Source organism: Labeo rohita, chromosome 12 (genome assembly GCF_022985175.1).
Source record: "Labeo rohita strain BAU-BD-2019 chromosome 12, IGBB_LRoh.1.0, whole genome shotgun sequence".
NCBI lineage: Eukaryota > Metazoa > Chordata > Actinopteri > Cypriniformes > Cyprinidae > Labeo > Labeo rohita.
In genome coordinates, this window is record NC_066880.1 from 18180457 (window position 1) to 18204288 (window position 23832).

The following is a 23832-nucleotide window of genomic DNA, read 5'->3' on the forward strand; positions in this document are numbered from 1 at the left end:
TAAGTACTGACATGTTGATGGATAGAGTGGGACAGGGGTGGATGTGCCTCTCAGGGTCTTTTATTTCAAATACAAATTAAAAGGGATTAACGTGTCCATGTGGCGTGGCGTCCTTGTAGTAGTGGTGGAACTAAAGGTTGTGCCATGCTGAGTGCAATAGACCCAGAGACACTGGGCTGGGAGGTCATTGCCGTGGAGGTGTTATGTCTGTGTAGCCACCACCTGTGTCTATCACGACACCTTGTGCACGGGGGCGATCTGACTTAAGAACTTCATAGCTGTGACCCACCTCGTAGCACCACCTGCTCACATTATACCGTCTGGATTTGGGACAATAGGCCGGTCGTGACACTGACAATATTATGAGAAATGCAGTACATTGGGAATGTTTTGTTGTTGGCAGTGTTCTCTGCGTTGGTAAATGCATCTGATTCTGTCACTAGGTGGACTTCATTCAGTCCTTGTTTTGCTCTGGTTTTAATGTTGTTCAGATTTGGTTGCTATGTGCCATGGCTGGCATTTAGATATGATATATGTAAAATACTACTGCAGCAATCAGACATTGTGACGTGATCAAACTAGATTGCTTCCATTATAATCAACAGAGCCGTCTACACTTCAACTCCTGACACACTCCAAAGCTACATTATTTTTTTCTATCCATCTGATTTTTTATTTTATTGTGTATCTGTTCTTTGGCCTTGCAATTTAAATGGTCTTTGGTTCTAACCATTGTTGTTTAAATATATATCCATGCATGCATACTGTACATAAACACCATAATATACTATCGAAAATTTGGGGTTGGTAAGATTTGTGTTTTTGAAAAAGTCTGTTATGCTCACCAAGGCTATAATTGATTAGAAATGCAGTAAAACATTCATATTGTGAAATATTATTGCAATTTAATCCAATAATAATAATATTTTAAAATGTCCTTTATTTCTGTGGTGGCAAAGCTGAATTTTCAGTAACCATTACTTCAGTCTTCAGTGTCACATGATGCTTTAGAAATCATTTCACAAGAAAAATTTCTTCTTGTCAGTTTTGAAAACATGTTAACAGTTTTACACTTTCCAGGATTCTTTTATGAATAAATCAATAGCATTTGTTTGAAAGAAATCATTTACTGCTTTACTGTCACATTTGATCATTTTAATGCTTTCCTGCCAAAGTGTTTGTATACATTGCCTTGTGAAAGTATTCAACACCCCCCGCCCCCTTTTTTTTTTGGTGTTTTGTTATGCAACCCTATGTTAAACTGCTTTAAATAGTTTTTCCACATCAGTCTGAACTCCATACACTGTAATGATAAAGTATAAAGCATGTTTGTAACAACTTTGCAAATTTATTAGAAATAATTGTAATAATGATTATATTTCATAAGTATTCATACCCTTTCCTGGGACTCTTCAAATTTAGCTCAGAAGCATTCATATCGCATGTAAATGTTACTTCACTTCGAGTGGAGTTAACCTGTGGCAAATTCAATTAAATGAGTAGGATTTGGAAAGGCACACATCTCTCAATAAAAGGTCTAACAGCTGAAAATGCATATCAGAGCAAAACCAAGCCCTGAGGTCAAAAAAAGAGCTGCCTGTAGAGCTCAGAAAAAGGATTGTGTCAAGCCATGAGCCAAGAGTGCAGAAAAAATTCAGCTGCATTGAAGGTTCACAGCATGTAGCCTCCATTATCCATAATAGAAGAAGTCTGGATCAACTAGGACTCTTCATAGAGCTGGCCTCCTGGCCAAACTGAGCATTTGATAGAGAAGGGTCGTGGTTAGATAAGTGACCAAGAAACCGATGGTCACTCTGTTTGAGCTCCGTGATTATATATGCAGATGGAAGAAACTTACAGAAGGACAAACATCACTGCAACACTCAACCAATCCTCTCCTCAGTGAAGACACATGAAAACCAATTTGGAATTTGCAACAAAGCACCTAAAGAACTCTCAAATTATGAGAAACAAGATTCTCGAGTCTGACGAACTTTAATTTCAAGTTCATGCAAGGAGGAAACCAGCCACTGCTCATCATCTGCACAGTAGCATCCCAACAGTACAGTGTGGTGGTAGTGGCCTCATGCTGTGGGGCTGTTTTTCACACAGCAAGAGTGGCTTGTAGACAACTCTGTGAATGTCCTTGAGTGACCCAGCCACAGCCTGGGCTTGAACCTAATCACATGTTTCTGAAGAATGAAAATGTGCGTCTGCCCACGTCCAAGCTGACAGTGAGGTGAAGAATGGCAGATAACTTTCAAATGTAGATGTGCAAAGCTTTTTGCATCATACCCAAAAAGACTTGAGGCTGTAAAGGTGCTTCAGCTAAGTACTGCATTATGGGCATTGATACTTATGCAATGTGCTTATTTCATTTTTTATTTTAATAAATTTGCAAAGTTGTCACAAATCAGTTTTTGCATTGTCATTATGGTGTATGAAGTATAGATTGATGTGGTAGAAAAAGTTATTTGAAGCAGTTTAACATAAGGCTGCAACAATACAAAATGTGAAAAAAATGAAGGGGTATGAATACTTTTGCAAGGCACTGTATCTATGTATGCATTTATCTACTGTATGCAGATGATCTGTATAAATGAAGTATGACTGCTAATATAGTAAAAATCAATATGTAGTCTATTCATTGAGGCTTCTAATCATGTGTTATAGTCATTTAGATTTGGATATGATGTTCATTTACTTGGTTTGATGTACTTTGTATAATGAACTCCAGTATCTAATGATGATAATGATCATTTTCTCACTTAACAGATTTTAAAGCTCAAATCCTCGCTAGGTTTTTCCATTCTTGTTTTTTACCCACTGCATTTTTACCCATCAGTTTGGATCTTCTTTTCCAGGCCGAACTCTCCCTCTGTCAGCGAGTGTTTGCCTGGGGAAGAAAGTGATAGCAGCACATTCACTGTCACACTTATCCCCCCTCCTCCGTCTCTACACCCGCCCCAGTCCCTCGCTCTTCCTCTGACACTTCAAGTCTGTTTGTGTTTGCTAAGCCTGTCTTCTAAGCTCACTTCTCAAACTTGTTTCACATCCAATTACGGGCATTAGAGCTGCAGCGGGCCACGCTCCCCTCCCCCTTCTGCTTTGACCAAGTCTTTTTCATTCAGGACACCTGGCTCAGCACTCGTTCCCGCGCGCTGACAGCCATGCAGACGAGCTGTCAGCAGCACCTGCTTCTGAAAGTAGCACTGCTCCAAAGTGCTAGCAACAGCTTTACCTCAGAAGACCAGAGACCTGTAATGTAACATACCGTTTTTGGATTTATTTTGGTTTTTGTTTTTTGGGTCTCACGTAACCCTAAGGCTCATTGGATGAGTTGAAGCTCCTCACACACAAAGCATTGAATTTGAAACCGAAAGACGCCTTGCTGTCTCGCTGCTGTTAGTCAATGACTATGTATGAAGGTTCCCCCTGGTTTCAGACAGGCTTCCAGAACACCTTCATGTCTAATGATCTAAAGCAAATTCAAGTTTGAGCTTTAAAGATAGCCAAGTGAATATTTAATGTTTTTTTTCTTTTTCACTCAGTAGAGAATAAAAAAGAACCATGAAATAAATTTGCTGCTTTCATCCATTCCTTCAAATTTCTTTCTTATTCTTTCCACCAGCCACATGCACAGGACTGGGGAATATAAATACATCTTTGCTGCCTTCAGAATCTGACTAGGCGTCTTAATAATGGACAGGATGTGATACAAAGATTGGATTTAGGTTTGCTGCCCTCCTACTGTTCCCTTATATACTGCCTGCAAGTTTTTTTTTAGTGTTCAAACACAGCCATCTTGTTTAAGTTGGAAGTTAGTATCGGGAACCAAGAATCAGATTCTTATTCAGACATCTAATAAAAATATACTGTAAATCTTATTTGTTATTTTAAGCAAATGACCGTGCAACCAAACTTTCATGACATTCTTATTCTTTTCAGTTGTATGGACTGAACCCAGTTGCATCATTTTTTGTATTAGTATTTTATTTAATAAATAACTATTTACAAATTAGTAGGAAGTGTACAGGCTCTTGCTTTGAATGACTTCAGCATACATACGGCCACAGAACGTTACTAGTTTCTCAGACTGCGCTGGTATGATCTTAGTTGACTCTTCTTCCACTCTCTTCCACAGTTCGGTAAATGTAGTGGGTTTCTTAGCCATAACTTTGTCACCAAGAATTTTCCAGAGATTTTCAGTCCGGTTAGATCAGTATTCTGGGCTGGCCATTTCATTATTCCAGTGTTCTTAGCTTCAAGGAGCTGTTTTACCTGGTTTGCAGTGTGACGGGGCATTGTCTTGCATGAAAATTGTAGGCTGCGTGGGAAATACTTGCAGGGAAGGAACTGCATGTTGCTTAAGGAGGTTCTGATGAATATTTGCAGTCCCTCTGCCATGTATCTGTATAAGAGGCCCAACTCCTGCTGCAGAAAACATCCCCCAAACCATGACACTTCCTCCTCCATCTTTCACTGACTTCTTTATGCACTTGGGCTTCAGTTTTTCCTCAGTTTAATGCCAAACAACGTGTTTCCCATCACACCCAAATAAACTAAACTTGCGCTCATCGCTAAAGTGAACTTTGGACCAGTTCTCCTCTCTCCACACAAAATGCTCCTCAGCAAAGATGAGCTTAGTCTTCTGATTCTTTCTGCTGATGAGAGGCTTGGTCACTGCAGAGTGCACTTTCAGTCCGGCTTAAACGTGCCAAGGCAGATCCTTACCCTATTCAGCGCTGAACTGGCAAGCAATTCCAGCTGCAGTGTTGAACCGATTCTCCGCATTATCCTGTCTTCTCATGCGATTTTCTTATGTGGACGACTAGACTTTTTGGGGGGACTTGAATGAATTAGTGCCACTGTAAACCTGCAGTATTTTGAAAAAACAGTTTCTCTTGCAATGGTTGAAAAGATCATCCCTTTGGTCTTCATCTGAACAACCTGCTGCCGCAGGGTTTCTGGCAACTTAGAGCGACCGCCTTCTCAATCTCAGTGAAAATTGGAGGTTAACGGAGAAGCTCACTTCCAGAACTAAAATTTAAAGATATTTTACTCACCCCCTTGTCATCCAAGATGTTTATGTCTTTCTTTCTTCAGTTGTAAAAAAAATTATGTTTTTTGAGGAAAACATTTCAGGATTTCTCTCCAAATAGTGTACACCGGTGCCTGTGAGTTTAAACTTCCAGAATGCAGTTTCAGCGCAGCTTCAAAGGGCTCTAAACAATCCCAGCCGAGGCAGAAGGGTCTTATCTAGCGAGGTGATCTGTCGTTTTCTAAAAAAAAAAAAAAAGTACAATTTATATACTTTTTAACCTCAAACACTCGACTTGTCTAGCTCTGCGTGAACTCTGTGTATTCTGGGTCAAGACAGTTAGGGTAGTTAGAAAAACTCCCATCTCATTTTCTTCAACTTCAAAATCATCCTAAAACACTGTTTTACATTTTTTGTAAAGGGCATTTGATCTTCTTTGCATGTTCACTCGTAAACACTGGGTTGTTACTTCTGCAGTGATGTAGGACGATTTTAAAGTTGGAGAAGAAAATCAGATGGGAGTTTTTCAACATGCCCTAACTGACTTGACCCAGAATACACAGAGTTTGCTTAGAGCTAGACAAGACGAGCGTTTGAGGTAAAAAAAAAAAAAAAAAAAAAAAAAGTATATAAATTGTCAATTTGTGTCAGCGCCGATAGGCTTGTGGGCAGTGCGCAGACATGCAGCGCCATTGCGCTACGGGCATCCCGAGTTCGAATCCCGGTCCGAGGACCTTTCCCGATCCCGCCCCCTTCTCTCTCTCCCACTTCGCTTCCTGTCCTGTATGATCTGTCTTATCACAATAAAGGCAAAAAGGCCAAAAATAGAGATTTAAAAAAAAAAAAGAATATTACATTGCATTTTGGAAGTTCAAACTCGGAGGCACCATAGAAGTCCACAATATGGAGAACATTCCTGAAATGTTTTCCTTAAAAAACATAATTTCTTATCAACTGAAGAAAGACAGACATGAACATCTTGGATGACAAGGGGGTGACTAAATTATCTGTAAATTTTTGTTCTGGATTTGAACTATAAATAGGAGGTATCTTAAAATGTTTTCTAATATTGATCAGAGTTCTTTTTCAAATGTCACATTTAAATTTTTTAAACTGTGCTTCAGAATACAACAAATGTATGAAATATGCTTAAAAACAGCCTTTTTACTCCTGTTAGGATAACTTCAGATAGGACTAAGCAGTGGAAATTCCCTATGTATGTATATATATGTATGTATATTTACATTTATGATGCCTATACAAGAATTGTTAGTGGAACCATTAAGTGAAAAGAATCAGAACCTTTCCTTTTCATTTGGTATTTTTGTTGGTGGTTTAAATCCATTTAAAGGCAGTTTTAATCAGTTGAAATTTATTTTATTCAAAAAGCGTCTGGCAAACACATCAGTCTCAAAATATATATCCTCTCTGGTTGTGCATCTAAAAAATGAAAAATCAACTCCTCTAACTCTCCTTTCATTAATATGCTCCCATCTACTTCTGCTTAGAAGCATGTTATGAAAACGCACACGTGCTTTTCATCCTCCTTGACATTTATTCGGTTTCACCTCGGCTTTGACTTATTTCAGCGATGTGTGGTGTTTGTGTTCTGCACAATTGTTTTTCTTTCCTTCATGGAAATAATGACTAGGGATAATTGTGGAATACAGTGTTCTTGATATCTCTGCTGGAGCACTAGGGCGGCCCGTAATTACAATGAGCGAAGACAGATACAGTCACACACTCGGATTCCTGCTAAGGCCCAGTAATGAGGTTTGATACGTTGTCTGAAGTGCGTGAACCTGTCGTCTATTTAGATAAATCCAAAGTGCTAACACCCGGCAGCACAGGTCGGAAAATTCACCCAGCGAGCTGGAAGAACGTAACCAGCTTATTGCTTACTGAACAACAAACTGATTAGCTCGCTTCCTAGCAGAAAATTAATTGGGTTCCTTGACGCTTAAAATTCATTTCCATTTTTTAATGTCCTGTTCGAAAGCCGGTCCGCAGATAAATAAATGTGATGAATGGGAATACTACGAGCGGTGTGCCACGCGGAGCCACAGTGAGATGAATGAAACGTGAAACCACGAATAGGCTCAGGGAGTGTGTATCGATCTGGGTGTGTAAATATGGCAGAACTGGCATAATTTCCCCTGTTTGTATTCAGCTTGACGGTTAATCACTCTTTTGGCATGGTGTAGTAGTGTATGTTTGTGCTTGCTTGATTGTTGTACGTGATTGTGTTACAGTACCCACAATCACTTTCATGACAGAAGATGTTTGTACTTCTCTTGTAAAACATGTTTTGAAGCTTGACGTTTTTTAACATGTTGAAAGGGTCACTATTTTTGAAGTTGTCACACAAGCTACTAAAAAAAGACTTGGAGAAATGGATTTTATGCTGTGAAACAGCTAGGTGCTATATAAAGCACTACATTAGGCAGTGAAGTAGCCAGATAGAGGACCATGTCTGACAATCAATTATAAAAGTTTTGAAGCTATTCCTGTGGTTCAGACTGCTTTGTGAGTTTCTTTGAAACTGCTACCCACTCGTTTAGCACTGTTTGAAACTCATTTTTGGTGGGAAGTTTCTTTTTTGGAATGACTAGACACCATGTCTACTTCAGGAGCAATGTGATGGATTTTTAGTGTGAAGTAATGCTGCTTAGGAAATTGGTACTATTAAACTGTGTACAGATGAACAGACAAGAAATGTAATGTTAAAGGAGAAGTTCACTTCCAGAACAAAAAATTACAGATGATTTACTCACCCCCCTTGTCGTCCAAGATGTTCATGTCTTTCTTTAGTCAATAAGAAATTGTTTTTTGAGTAAAACATTTTGTGAGTCTTCTCCATATAATGGACTTCTATGGTGCCCCCGAGTTTGAAATCCCAAAATGCAGTTTAAATGCAGCTTTAAGGGACTCTAAATGATGCCAGCCGAGGAAGAAGGGTCTTATTTCGCGAAATGATTGGTTATTTTCTAAAAAAAGACAATTTATATACTTTTTAATCTCAAATGCTGGTCTTGTCTAGCTCTGTGTGTGATCTTTGTATTCCGGTTCAAGACAGTGAGGGTATGTCGAAAAACTCCCATCTCATTTTCTCCTCCAACTTCAAAATCGTCCTACATCGCTGCAGAAGTACCGACCCAGTGTGTTTACAAAGTGAATGTGCAAAAAAGATCAAACGTTATATAAAATATAACACGACGTTATTTTACAACTTCACAGAGCATTAGAGTTATAGTGCCACTCAATTGACACTTCAAGTCAGAACTGCGAGGACACGTACAAAACCAGCGTCAGATGAAATGCACCATATGTATGTTCATCTGTCCTGGGGAAAAAACTGAAAACTCTGCTCAAAAGTGTTAAGATACATACATGTCCACTGAAAGATTTTCACCTTGGGAGAGTGAATATCTTTATTGTCATGCTGACAAAATGGCCAATAATGCAGGGAATGAGGGGGAGGGTAGCATCTTCAGTTTCAGTTTTTTGTATACATCACATAGTGGTGTGTGAATTCATGACAGCACTGATAAAGTGCAACTCCTTCACACCTTCAGCACACATACATCCCTATATAAGAGCTTTACTACTGAACGTCACTGTGGGTACCAGGTACTTCTCACTGTACTCCTCCTCTAGCAACACCAGAACATTTTGGATGCTTTTGGATCCGAAATGATTGATTTGGTCTTTTGAGACCAGAGTATGGATCCCAGAAGTCTATATTTTGTAAATATTGGCCTTGGAAGAGGTTAAATGAGTTTATTTTGCTTCACAGTAGGTAATTCTAGTGGTAACAACAACCATGCATGTCACTTCTGCATGCTGCGTCGTACTCTGTGAGATAAAGTGTTACTCTTTACGTAGCTTTTGCCAGCTCTGAGACACTTGCATGTTTTTTCTTGGGCTCACTCATCACTAAATGAAAACTTAAAGTGAAGACTTGATTATTTCAGGAGCCTTGTCACACATCCATTGTTTTTGAATGTCGGTGCTACTTCTGCTATATTTTCACACTTAAAACAATAATTTGGTAGTCCTCTTGTGCCATTGTCCTCTTTTATGCTAAGAAATAAGTCACCTGGCAGTTCTCTTCCAAGTGGTTTCTTGGCAAGCAGGCTCCCAAGCAGGCTTTTTGGAACATTATATCTCCAAAGAGCCCTGACATGTCTTCTAAGTATATAGTAATTGCTGAATTTAAGTTTTAGGTGTACTCATTTATAGGGGTGTACTCATTTATGCTCTGTATTTGAAAATTCTAATTAAGTACTGTAATGAATAAAAAATACTTCTTACTCTCCACCACTGTGCGTAAGATTTAGAAATTCAAATGCTGTAAAAATATAAAATATGTAAAAAGTATTTGCTTAGTATTGCATACCATAATAGAGAAATTAAAATGTAATGTAAAATGTAAAAAAAAAATTAAAAACATATGCAGAATAAATAATTGTGTGGGATACCATTCCTATAGTAAATTAGATGTAGAAATGTAAATAATATAAAATACATGTAAAATATTTATGTAAAAATATTTATATTTTGCATAGTTTTTTTTTATTTGACCTGAAAATATAAAAAAAGATACAGAAATAAAAATGATATAGAAAAAATACATCTGCACTTTTTTTTAATCTTGAATGCAATACAGTACATGTCATAATAACAAATACCTTTCCTGGTATACTTGAAAGCAGCATTAATGCAACATAATTTGTCTTTTCACTCTAACAAAAAATAAATACAAATGTTATATGTAGCAGGATTTTGGACCAGTGAGATTCAGAATAGAAACCAAGCAACTGACAAAATGTCAGGGGGGAAAAAAAAAAAATCCCATTTACATTAATGAGACGTAACATGTTGCATCTGGTTAGGATGCACTGTAAAAGTTTAGTTTAAATGATCAAGACTTGGTTAATTTAGGTTCATTTAATTTTGGTTGCATTAGCATATGTGAATAGAGTATCCTAAAACACAAATTCACTTTATATTTCTTTGTTTACTTTTGTGTCCATCCTTTTCCAAAAATGCATTCGAATTTGTAATCTTTCGGCCTTCGCATTCACTTTCAAGGTCAGGTTTTTGCATTACTCATTTTTTTTTGACTCATTCATGCCTGTTTTTTTGTCCAGGTGCGGCCTTGCAACCAGGACAAACATGTCAAAAAGTGACATGATGCGTCTGTCAGGCAAAACGCCGCTAACCCAAATATACCCTGACATATGATTTCCATAAACAAATGAATGCAAGTTCTGAATAGCAGACAGGAGCCTGCCTCCACGTCTGTGTCACTTACTCTAAGTGACAGCTGACGAGTCGCCGGGCAGGTGTGGGACTCGCTGTAACGAGCAGTTAACGCTCACCGGCTGAACACTTCCACACCTGAGAGTCAAAACTGAGCTAACTCATATTCACATGCCTTTAAGAAATGTCACATACTACAACCTGCTTCGCGACAGCTGCCGAGCACTAGTGCTTTTTAAAACAGCCTATTTCGGTGGGAGTTTGATGCGAGTTTGTCAATGTGTGTGTTTTAGGTGGCTGAGATGCACGGAGAGCTGATAGAGTTTAACGAGAGGCTGTACCGCTCCCTCATGGCCAAAGACAACCTGATCGGACAGATGAGACAGGAACTCATCGACCTGCGCGGGCCGGTAAGCAGATGCAAGTGCACACACACACACTCCTCTCTGTGGGTGTGTGAAACTGAACCTTCATTGAGTGGTTGTTCTTTCTTCTCTATCTCTGCAGTCCAGGCACTCTGGGCAGATCGCTGTCTGCTTCCTAGGTCTGCCCCCTCTTCCATCATTAACTGTCTGTCTGTGCCAATACACCATTACCTTCTTGTGTCCCAAACACACACATTTACTTAGCTAGATAAACAAGGGCATACTATAGAGCCTTTCTGCATTTTAGATACAGCTGTTTTAGAATGAAATAAACTTTTTTGTGCTTTTGGAATGACATCAAGTTGACAAAATGATGATACTTTTTTTTTTTTTTTTTTTTTAGGTGAACTAATCTTTTAATCTTTCTTAAAGGAGAAGTTCACTTCCAGAACAAAAATTTACAGATAATGTACTCACTGCGTTGTCATCCAAAATGGCATGGCGTGGTTCATGGCTTTCTTTCTTCATAAAAAGAAATTATGTTTTTTGAGGAAAACATTTCAGGAATTATCTCCATATAGTTGACTTCTATGGTTCCTTTGAGTTTAAAGGAAAATGCAGTTTCAATGCAGCTTCAAAGGGCACTAAACGAACCCAGCCAGGGAATAAGGGTCTTATCTAGCGAAATGATTGGTCAAAAAAAAAAAAAAAAAGATATACTAATTACTATTTTAACCTTTTTTTTTATGCTTGTCTTGTCTAGCTCTGCGATGCGCATGCATAGTCTGTGTAATCCGGGTTAATACAGTTAGGGTATGTCAAAAAAACTCCCATCTCATATTCTCCTCCAACTTCAAAATTGTCCTACATCGCTGCTTTACCTTTTTTTTTGTAAAGGCCGTTTGCCCCTTTTCCATGTTCACTTTGTAAACACTGGGTCGGAACTTCTGCAGCGATGTAGGATGATTTTAAAGTTGGAGGAGAAAAGATTACCCAGATTATTGCTAGATAAGACCCTTATTCCTCAGATGGGATCATTTAGAGCACTTTGAAGCTGCATTTAAACAGCATTTCGGACAATCAAACTTGTGGGCACCATTGAAGTCCACTATAGGGACAAAAAACATAATTTCTTTTTCTGGAAGTGAACTTCTCCTTTAACTGATTCTGATGCACAAATTCTTGGTTCAGTTCGATTTGATTCAATGTCTGTTAGTTTGGATGTACATGACAGTACCTGTTAGATTTTATAAGGAAACAGTGTCTTTCATCAAGAACAATAAACTATACAGGGAACACGGTCAGTTGTGGCATTAATGTCAAAGGTTAAAATTAACAACAGAATCCAAAAGATGCAATTCAACTATTTATTTTAATATCTAATAATCACAGTCGCACATAATCGTTCCTACTCCAAATTCTTGTTAAAATATACAAATTTAACAATGCCAGTCATAAAAACTTGATTTACTTAAACATACATTAAAAGGTTCACCTAAAAATGAAAATTCTGTCATTAATTATTGACCTTCATGTTGTTCCAAACCTGTAAGACCTTCATTCATCTTAAATTAAGTTAAGATGTTTTTGATGAAATCCTAAAGCTTTTCAATTCTCCATAGACAGCAATACAACATTCAAGGCCCAGAAAGCTAGTAAAGACATTGTTAAAATAGTCCATGTGAATGAAGGCATCACTAACAGGTTAATTAAACATGTAAAAATAAATGTAATGTAGTAAATATTTATCTAATTTGGCTAATGAGCTGTGGGCATTGAATAGCTTTCCTTGATTTGAGGTTACATGACATATTGTTTATAAGCTGTTTTACTGATGTCTTTGTGTGTATGAAACATGAAACAAACAGTCAGGTACAACAGTACAACAAATAGTTATTTCAGTATGCCTTCTGATGTTCATTAATGTCTTTTTCTTGCTATAACTAGTAGCAAAGACAAAGAGATGATCTGTTCATGTGCCGCTTGATCTGAGGTGACTACATCGATCAGTCACGCCACACTAAATAGCGTCAAAATGAGTACATTTTCTTTGAACCGTTTGATAAAACTGACAGATTTTGAAAGCTTAGAACTTAAATCATATCAAAAGCTTAATGTGATTATTTGATGGTAGATAAATGATGGTGCAAATAATCTTTAGTGAAGATTTGTTCATATTTCAACATCTTAATTGATATTGGTGCATCAAAATAAAGATTGATTAAAGAAGTTCACTTCCAGAACAAAAATGTACAGATGGTTTATTCACCCTCTTGTCGTCCAAGATGTTTGTGTCTTTCTGTCTTCAGTCGATAAGAAATATGTTTCTTGTGGAAAACATTTCAGGAATTATCTCCATATAGTGAAGTTCAATTGTACCCCAAGTTTCAACTTCCAAAATGCAGTTTAAAAGCAGCTTCAAATGGCTGTAAACGATCCCAGCCAAGGAAGAACTGTCTTATCTAGCAAAACGATCAGCCATTTTCCAAATAAATTGACAACTTATATATATTTTAACCTCAAACGCTCAACTTGTCTAGGTCTGCGTGAATTATTTTTTGTTTTTTCTTGGTCAATGCGGTTAAAACAGTTAGGGTAAGTCAAAAAGCTCCCATCTTGTTTTCTTCCCCAACTTTAAAATCATCCTACATCGTTGCAGAAGTACTGACCAAGTGTTTACAAAGTGAACATGCAAGGAATATCAAATGCCCTTTACAAAAAAGGTAAAACAGCGATGTAGGATGATGTTAACATTAACGAAGAAAACGACACAGGAGTTTTTTGAACTACCCTAATTGTATTAACCCAGATTACACAGTATGTGCATCGCAGAGACGAGACAAGACCAGCACTTGAGGTTAAAAAAGTATAGAAATTGTCAATTTGTTTTGAAAATGACCTATCGTTCCGCTAGATAAGACCCTTCTTCCGCGGCTGGGATCATTTAGAGCCATTTGAAGCTGCATTTTAACTGCGTTTTGGAAGTTTAAACTTGGGGGCACCATTGAAATCCACTATATGGAGAAAAATTCTGGAATGTTTTCCTCAAGAAACATAATTTCTTTACGACTGAAGAAATAAAGACACAAACGTCGTAGATGACAAGGGGGTGAGTAAATTATCTGTACATTTTTGTTCTGGAAGTGAACTTCTCTTTTAACATCTGTTATTTGGTATTGTCAACCCTACTACTTACCCTCAGGTCATTCCACATCTATGCACTGTTGTTATTTTCATTGGACACAAAATTGCTGATGAATCGTTACACTGACTGCTCTTGCCAAACAACAATATTAAGAAAGCTTTCAAACTTAAAAAAGGGCCAAAAACACCTTATATTATATTATATTATATTATATTATATTATTTGCAATATCCAAGTCTTCTGAAACCATTTGATAGCTTTGTGTGAAAAACAGACCAGATTTTTAATTTATTTTTTAATTTCAGTGAGATTTAAGAGCTTTGGCAGGGAAATACCAATATATTTTTTCCCCCCACAAAGCTATTTTAGTTTTTTGGATGAAGTGTCTATTTAATTTGACCAGTCTGTCTCTAGTGGCACACTAGGCCACATTGTGCTCTTTCCTCTTCACTGCTTATCTGTTGGCCACTGATTACTTTTTGATGCATCTGACGGCAGTGGCTTTGAACCATGGCCTTCTGTAACTGTGCTGAACTGTATACGGTGGATGGTTTATCTAGCCTCCATGCCTCATGTGTCCATTCCTCTCTGGTGCCACTGCCTGCCAAGATGCAGTAGCCTGTGACCACTGTAAATGCTGACATTACCACAGTTTCACCACGAGATAAGATACACACTCAAATAGGATTAAAGCGTTGTTATTCCTGGTTGGGCTTCAGTGTTTCCAGGAATGAAGGGTAAATGTGCAGTCATTGAGAGCTTTATATAGGTTACTGTAGCACAGTAATTTTCCAGCAGCATCACGGTATACTAAAATAGCTTTGTGATTTTAGATTTTAAGTTTGTTTAGGGCAAGTAGTTTGTTTAGGGAAAGTAGTTTTATTAAAGCTGTATGTACATTCAGTGTTTTATTCTCATCAAGCCTGAATTTATTTGATCTAAAATATAATAAAGTAATATTGTGAAATATTTTTGCAATTTAACTTCTATTTTAATATATTTTAAAATGTAATTTATTCCTTTGATGGCAAAGGTAACTATTACTTCAGTCCTTAGTGTCACATGATACTTCAGAAATCATTCTGAAATGGTGATATAATGCTAATTAACATTTCGTATCAATATGAATTGTGCTACTTAATTTTTTAGTGGAAACCTTTATACATTATTTTTCAGCATTTTTTGAAAGTTCAAAACACCTGCTTATATTTAAAATAGGTTTTTTCCTACTGTCACTTTTAATCAATTAAATGATCAATTTATTTAACAGTTCTTTCACTCCTTGCCTGTATTCATTATATTGTATTTTCTTATAATGCAGGAATAATGGATTTATAGTATAGTAGATATAGACTGATTCATAGGAAAGTATAGTAATAACATTCATATACGTTTTTTTTAAGATGCATCAATTAAATCAATCTATTAAGGTGGGTATAAATAGGCCCTTATGGGGTGAACATGTTGATTATTACAATGAATAGATTTTTTTACTGTTAACAATTCAGTGCTGTCCTATTTTTAAATGCTTGAATATCTTGTTTCCTGTAGAATTTAATGTTATATTATGAAAGTAAAATTAGTTGCAAATGACCGCAAATTTTTCCTTGGGTCCAAATCCGTTTTTTCCGTGAATATTGCTGGACTGTCGTGCTTTTAGCAAAAAGGAAAAAAAGCTACAGAATGTAGCTGGTTTGCAAGTTTATGCAACAGTACAGTGTTAATCAGCAAACTCAGCTGGATGCAAAAAGAAATGCTCACCATTGCCTCATGCACTCTGCTTTTGGACAGGTGCCAGGGGACCTGAGCCAGACCTCTGACGATCCCAGCCTATCTGACTTCGAGACGTAAGTGGCCTCCTACTCGCTGTTCTTTTTATATTTGTATGTATTTATGTTGGAGGTGGTGTACAGCGAGCCTCTTTTGAGAATCAAATCGATGGTATGGAATTCCATAACGCGATGCCTCCGATCTGACGGAGGAGATTGTGCTAAAAATAGGGAGGTTGAATGCTGCTTCTGTTTTTACATTTAGAGCCTTCACGCACCTCTTATTCACATAGCTGTAACCTTTGTACATGAGAAGATGTCAGTCATTAAAAACAACTCATACAATGTTGAGCTTGTGAGTAAAGTAAAAGGAAGTTTTTTCCATTAATGGCTAAAGGCATCAATATTTGTCATTTTTTTTCTCCTCTCTTTGTCAAGGGAGTTCTTTCTCATACCCTTGGGCAGAAAAAGTGATTGTAGCTAGGTTGTCTAATTAGACTTTCCCCTTTTGTTTTCTCCTTCCCTGTCTCTCTAAGAACTCAACGTGCCCTTGTCAACGTGTGGATCCCTTCTGTGTTCCTTCAAGGTCGGGCTGCCAACGCCTATCATGTATATCAGGTAGTTCTTTTAATCAGAATTTAATCTACCATTTACTCCGGAAAATTTTTTAATCTTCTCTTAACCACCTTTTTCCTCACGGTATGTACTGAAATGCTCTGTCAGCTGGACTGTACAGAAAGTTAACTTACTTAAGTCCTTAAGAACGGTGGTTCTCAACCGGGGGGCCTCAGCAAACTTCTAGGGAGGTTGCAGGATGACTTAAAAGTATTTAAGGTGACATACGTAAAAATCTAACTTTTTCCATGTCTAAGTGCTATATTCGGGTCCCCAGTACATTTACCAACTGATAAAACGTGAAAAAGGCTTCAGATGTGTGCATTCAAAAAACCCTGTATCAAAAGTTTAAATTAATATTGTTTAAAATTCATTATTTCAGCACGATAGACATGATAATCAAAAGCAAACAGATGTATCTGAGCTACAAGCTGTAAAGGCACAGCCCTATTTTGGAAAATGGGGCGGGGAGCAGCAGCTCATTTGCATTTAAAGAGACATGCATGAAAATAGCGTGTTTCTGCTTCCACTTAAATTAGGCATTTTCAAAATTGCATTTTCAAAATTTTGAGCTGAAACTTCTGGGGACACCTAAGAGGGCATAATAGGTCTTCTTTAAATTAAATGAATAGATAATTATTAATATATTATACTTATATTAAGCTTAATCTAAATGCTAAAAAACACAAAGTCAAGATGTAAACTGCAATTATATCTTTACCCACGTCTGTTAACTACTGGGTCATTCCGTGTCAAATCAACCACATTTCAACAACTTCCCCAGCTCAAATTTTGTTGTTTTGATAAAGGGAAACAAGATACAATTCTAATTTCAACAATATTTCTTCTTCAGACATTGTTCTTTAAAAAAAAAATAAGTATCAGCTGTATACAAAGTGACTAACATTTGGTTTTCAACCACTGAAAATGGTAATATTTAACAATCTGGATATGGAGATCCCCATATCTCTGAGATTAAACAATGTAGGGCCTTGAAAATTAAAGTAAACTTAAATAAATGTAAGAAAAGTTTATTAACAACTAGAATCTAAAATCATATTGCGATATCTTTAATACTTCTTGAGTTATAGGCATGCAAGCTTTAGAAAAAGAATATTTATGGCACTCAGGTATATTCAATGCTGTTGTCTTGACGGAAGGAAACAAGGTGCATCTCTAGTTTCAGCATTATTTGTTCTTCAGACATTCCTCTTAAAAGAAAAGAAGTATCCTATTTTTGCAAACTGACCCACTTTTGGTTTTTGACCACTGAAAATGTGCACTGCAAATTTTAACAATTTACTCCTGGAGCCATACTGAAATTGCAATATCTCTGGAACTGAACCATATAGTGCCTTAAAAATGAAAATGCCCAAAGGAAAGTCGGTTAAGACTCAATATCTAAAAGGGCATTAAGGTATTTTTAATACTTCTTGGGTTATGTAAACTTTAGAGAAAAAAAAACTTGATTGTTTTTGTTTGAAGACTAAAATAGCTCCCAAAATAAATGTTGGTAACTGCAGTTTGACTAAAAGTAATGACTAAAAGTTGACAAAAACTATGAAGGACTCAAATGACTAAAATGCGACTATTAAGCATTTTAGTCTCAAGATAAAGACTAAGACTAAATCAGAAATGCCTGTCAAAATGGTTTAAATACATATATTTACTGTGATATGACACAAGCTGAAACTGTTTCCGGATTGTTTAGACAAGCAGCTTTTAATACAGACATGGTATTTTAATGATCTGTTAACCATTATGTAATCTGTATATAATCCGTCACATTTTTATTGCATTTACAACTGTTACAACATATTTGTCACAGACGGTTTAAATACAAAGTGTGAATGTGAGGTGTAGATCACAGTAAATGAGAAGAGCAGCATATTAGAATGGCCCCAAACAGAAGAACAGTGTATCATCCACAATACACAAAAATGCTGGGTGTAAAAACAATTAATTTTGGCAACCCAGCACTGGGTCAAAAGAGGACAATTTAACCCAACCCAGCAACAGAAATAATCAAAAGGTGAAAATTTATTGAGCAAAAACAACATATGCATGTGTATGCAGCAACTCAACAGTTATGCAGCTTATACAGTTAAAATGAAATTGCTTTTTAAAAATGTATTATTGAATAGCTGAAGTTTAAGAATGCATTTGACCAGTTTTTGTCATTCTTTTTTTCTTTCGCCAATGAAAACTTAATCAGTCCCCTTAAGCACCATTCCAGCTTGTAAAGTTCCTGCTCACCTGTCACTGCTGAAGTGATCTGAATATGAGAGAAAACACTTCGACAAAACCTTCCAGTTTTAATAAAACATGCTTCTTGGTGCAGTCCATATCGAAGTTCTATCTCCTCTCTATTTTGATTAGTTTTCTTACATTTTTCATATTTCTGTTATAAGTGCTACGAACTTGGATTTGTGAAGTGGTATCAGCGTACATAGCTTCTTTCACGTCCGCATTCCCAGCCCAGCATTGTTGGTTTATGAATGATTATCACCCTAAATTGGGTCATATTAACCTAGCTTCTTTACCTGACAGTCTCAACCCGGTCTCAGTTATTGAAAAAATAACCCAGCATGTTGACATATTGTTTACACGGGTGATACGACGATATGACACTTTGTAATTTTTCTGTTTTCATACAAGAGTGACCTATGCACTTCCTGTAACAGTATAGATTACCAAGAGACCCTACTAAGTAGCAATAGTGCCCCCACGTATTAGTTGATTTTGCTGAGTGAATTGGTTTTGACAGTGTTTTTCGATTTTCTCTGAGTGTTCCCTTGAGTCTGGCCTTGAAATGGATCCCAGTGGAAACAGATTCATTGTTTTTTTTTCAAGGCATGACTGATGGATAATGCTTTCCATTATTTTAGGTTTAACCCAGTATATTCTCATTTCCTGATATGATTGATGACTCCAAACAGTGTGCTTTCCACGTGAGCGCTAATGTTATCAGCATGTTTATATGTATTAGAATATACTTGCTTTCATCTTATCTTTTATACAGAGAGATGTCCACTAGTGGTTATATGTAGCAAAGCTCTGTCATTTTTTAAGAGCTTGGCATGATTTTTGTTGATATCCAGTGAGCCATTGGTCAAGAAATTAGGTTTTTTTGACAGGAATAGCAAAGGGAAACTAGGCTCTAACCAAATATGATACTTCTTATTACATGTCTGTTACAACAATGTGTTCTTGAAAAGTAATGGAAGAGTGCAGTGTAAGGGTCAAGGCAACCCTTACTGCTGTTGTCCGGGGTCTGTTCATTAACCAAGCCTTTGGTACATTGAAAGAGAGAAGGCGGGGGAAAAATGAGGTTGAGTGTTGCTGAGTGCACCAAGGGTCCAAGGTTAACCTGTTAACCCCTGCTATTATGGCATAGATAAGCATCTGTAAGCATCTCTCTCTCCCTCTCTCCACCCCCCCCCCACACACAGTTATATTATATTATTATATTATATTATATTTGTAATTGTTGTAAATTAATTTTGTAAGAATTTGTGTTATTACTGAATGAATCATGAATTAACGGCCCGTCGTCAATTATTCCACTTTACGTTGTGGCTGCATCACCACCTCAGGTGTGCATTATTTTCTAATAATTCAATGGCCCATCATCAGTAATTCCACTTCTCATCGTGGCCGCATCACAACCTCGGCTGTGCATTATTTTCTAATAATTCAACAGTCCGTCATCATTTATTCCATTTCGTGTCATGGCTGCATCACCACCTTTGAGTGTGTATTATTTTCCAGTAATTCAACAGCCTGTCGTCAATTATTCCAGTTCACGTCGTGGCCACATCACCACCTTGGGTGTGCATTATTTTCTTAGAACTCAGTGGGCCGTCATCAATTATTCCATTTCGTTTTGTGGCTGCATCACTACCTTGGGTGTGCATTATTTTCTAATAATTTATCAGCCCGTCAATTATTCCACTTCGTACTGGGACCGCATGATCACCTCGGGTGTTCATTATTTTCTAATAATTTAACGCCCGTCATCAATTATTCCACTTTGCTCTGGGACCGCATCATCACCTCGGGTGTTCATAATTTTCCAATAATTCAATAGCCTGTTGTCAATTATTCCAGTTCACGTCATGGCCACATCACCACCTCGGGTGTGCATTATTTTAGAATAATTCAATGCCCCGTCGTCAATTATTCCACTTCACACTGTGACCGCATCATCACCTCAGGTGGGCGTTATTTTGGAATAATTCAACAGCCCGTCGTCAGTTATTCCATTTTGTGTCGTGGCCACATCACCACCTCGGATGTTCATTAATTTCTAATAATTCAACAGCCCATTGTCAATTATTTCACTTTGTGTCATGGCCTCATCACCACCCCCGGTATGCATTATTTTCTAATAATTCAAATGATGACTTTCAAGACATTCATCAGGTTTTTGTCCTTAAAATGCTCTTGTGTATAGCATTAATTTATAATGCATCTCATCCCACGCCTCTGTTGCTAATTCCAAAACGTTGTTAGTAACGGAGGCATGAGCCACTGATAGCAGTTATTAATTAAGTTATTAGAGTTAGAGATATATTAAGCATGTGTAAATTACCTGAGTGCATCTCTCAGCAGTGTTTGGCAACAGCGTCTCAACCAGTAGTGAAAATGTTAGTTTATCTTCTTCAAGAACAGTGCTGTTTACCTTGCTTGTGAGAAATGTTGCTAAACTGTTTTACTAATAAAAATCATAAGGACAGCACTGATAACATGTATCTGTGTCAGTGTATGTTCATACTGTGGGTGTGTGCATTTGTTCATAAGAGAGAGCGGAAAGAAGAGAGTATGTGCTTTCCATACATAAAAAAAATTAATTTTGTGGCAAAAACATGGAAATTATTTGTCGTTTTTATCTTGTTGTTTATTAAATTTATTTGCTTGCTCAGTGTTGTTGCAGCTTTTGGTTCTTTTGCTGTTGTAGGCCGTAAGGAAGTACTTTAGCCCTGCATTTCCCTGAAATAATTGCACACCTTAGAACATTCATCAGCCAATCATATTCAAGCATTCAACAGCCCCAGAGTATAATTGGACATTATATCATGCTGTTTTCATTTATTTGGTCTTGCTGCTGAACTAATCAAATGTCTCTTTATCACAGTCGGCAGCAGTATTTGTTGATTGAAAGGCAGCACATTTACAAGCTATGAGCTCCAAGAACAAAACCCTTTTTTTATGAATGTACTTCTGCAGCCATTCCACATGCTAACTGGTCTTCTAACAATGCCAAAGTGGAAAAGTACAGAGTGTGATGTACATCAGCATGGATGACAGTACATTCTGATCTAAATTGAATGATTCTATAATTCAGCAACAAAAAAATTCATCTGGCTCCTGAATGTTTCATTTTATGACTTAGTGGCTCCAGAGTCAATTTTTTAGTCTGGGGTCCTGCATCAGACTTTTCCTGGCAGCAGATTATGGCACATTACCACCACCGTCCAAAATTGCAGCTACTCCATTTCCCACTTTCGTGTTTTTGCCTCTTGTCTGTGCTTCGAAATTACCCTCTATAAAATAAATCAGACTGCTGTTGGATTCCATAGAAAGAATGTAATTGATCTTCACTAATATTACCGCAGCTTTGTTTTGCTGTGAAGAATTCGACCTCCTCCGTTTCATGTCACATAATGAAAAAATATAACAGCTGCCTAAAACAACTCATTCAACCTTACACAATTCCGCCGGAAAGGGTTATTAAAAAAGCGAATGTAATGACTGTTATAATGTGGATTTACAGGGGCTGTGTCGGTTTGCTGTTTTGTTTTTTTCAGTGCGAACGTTCTTGGTGATATCTTGCAGAAATGGCCTGTATTCTGTGTGCGGTTTGCCCGTTGGTGTATGTGTGATCTGCGGTCTCATTCTCATGTGTTAATGGTGCTGCTCTGCCTTTGTAAATGTCCGCTGTAAATCAGTGTTGCTGTGGTGATGGTGTCTTATTAAGGAATTTTATATGGTGGCAGGCAGCAATCGCAGCTCTCATCAGTGGTCACGCGTTTACAGGATACACCTTTCTCTCTTTTCATCTCCTTGTTCTTTTTCCTTACCCTTCCCTCATATCTGCTTGCTTCAAAGACATCAGAGGTGGAGACTAAAGAAGTGCAACCTTGCATTGCTCCATACACATAGACAGGATTGGCGAAACGGCGAGCCCTCCAGGGGCTGGCCCCACTCTGTCAGCCATAACTATTATATATTCCCGTTTATATGCAACATTTGAAAACATATGCATTAGTAAATTAAATTGCATGTGGAAAAAAAATTACTCTGAGCAGTAGGGTATCTTGACATATGCAATATAAGAGGTTGTGGGGCGGTGTGTGCAGATGCTGCTCTTATATTTAGGTCAGTTTCATTGAATCACACCCCCTCTCTGTTCTGCTCATCCCTCTGGTTGAAAATGAATGTTGACCTAGTAGTTAACTTTTTCCAAGCAATTTTTCCAGGGGGCATACTGCCCCCTATATTTCTCTCTACAGTTACTGTCTGCATATAAACAAGATAAGTAGTCTGTTCATAAAAAGCCACTTTACCTCCTAATATGGTTGCACAATATACCGGTACTACGGTAGTATCGCGATACTAAAGCTTAAAAGTACCGGCGGTGCCACTGCATTTTTTAAATGGTAGTATCGTCCCCCTGGTGAAAAAAACAGCATATGCTGGTAGGTATGTTTTGATGCTGGGATGCTGGTTAGGTATGTTTTGATGCTGGTTTAAACTAGTCCTTAGCTGGTTTATGCTGGTCCTTTGCTGGTTTTTGCTGGTTTATGCTGGTTGTGTTGATGGTCAAGGACCAGCATAAATCAGCAAAGGACCAGCTTAAACCAGCACCAAAACATACCTAACCAGCATCCTAGCATCAAAACATGCCTACCAGCATATGCTGTTTTTTTCACCAGGGCCATATGGTGGTACCGTAAGAGATGTTGTATGCACGGCAGGAACACGGTTTTAAACGTTCATTTGAAAATGCACAGCAGCAGAAACATTACTTGCCAAAATGTTGATTGCCAAAATGTCTTTCTTCTGTGCTTTGTGTAGTACATGCTGTGTATATGCTTTATGTGATATTCAGTATTTCCCGATACTTCAGTTCAGTTTGAAATGAGACGTTGCACTTGCACGTCATTGTTCATGCTGCAGTTTATCAGAAGAGAGGGTCTGATTCAGACTGTCTAATGTTATTTAAAAAAACTGCAGCTCAAGAATCACTTAGTCAACATCATAATATCTTACAAGAAAGTATTCTTGCAGTTTTATTCATTTTCCCACTTTTAGAACAGGTGTAATAATTCGTTTCTGGAAGCATCTTTGCGATCACGAATGAAATTCCATTCATTAACATAGCGGCTTTGCACTTGGTTCTGATCATTATATACATTTTTTAACATTTTAAATGAATATGTTTTAATGTACAAGCTGCTAACTTGGAAAAGTCAAGATATGCGAGCAAAAATGCTCCTGACAATTCAGCAATATGACACGAGCAAGAGTTAAGAGTGCTGTTTTTGTAAATTTTTTGTTTTCGAATAGGAATCCATGTTGGCTTGGGCAAATCACTAAGCCATTCATAAAAACTCGCTCCTGAAGGAT

The 23832-nt window shown here is 37.4% G+C and overlaps 1 protein-coding gene across 2 annotated transcripts in view; it reads left to right on the forward strand.

Moving 5' to 3' along the window:
• Positions 1–23832, forward strand: part of snx29 (sorting nexin 29) — a 158598-nt gene that overhangs the window by 71613 nt on the left and 63153 nt on the right. For both annotated transcript variants that reach the window (XM_051123893.1, XM_051123892.1), the window contains exons 16-18: positions 10600–10716; positions 15608–15663; positions 16122–16203. In XM_051123893.1, coding sequence (XP_050979850.1) covers positions 10600–10716; positions 15608–15663; positions 16122–16203 — 255 coding nt within the window. The remainder of the gene's footprint in view (positions 1–10599; positions 10717–15607; positions 15664–16121; positions 16204–23832) is intronic.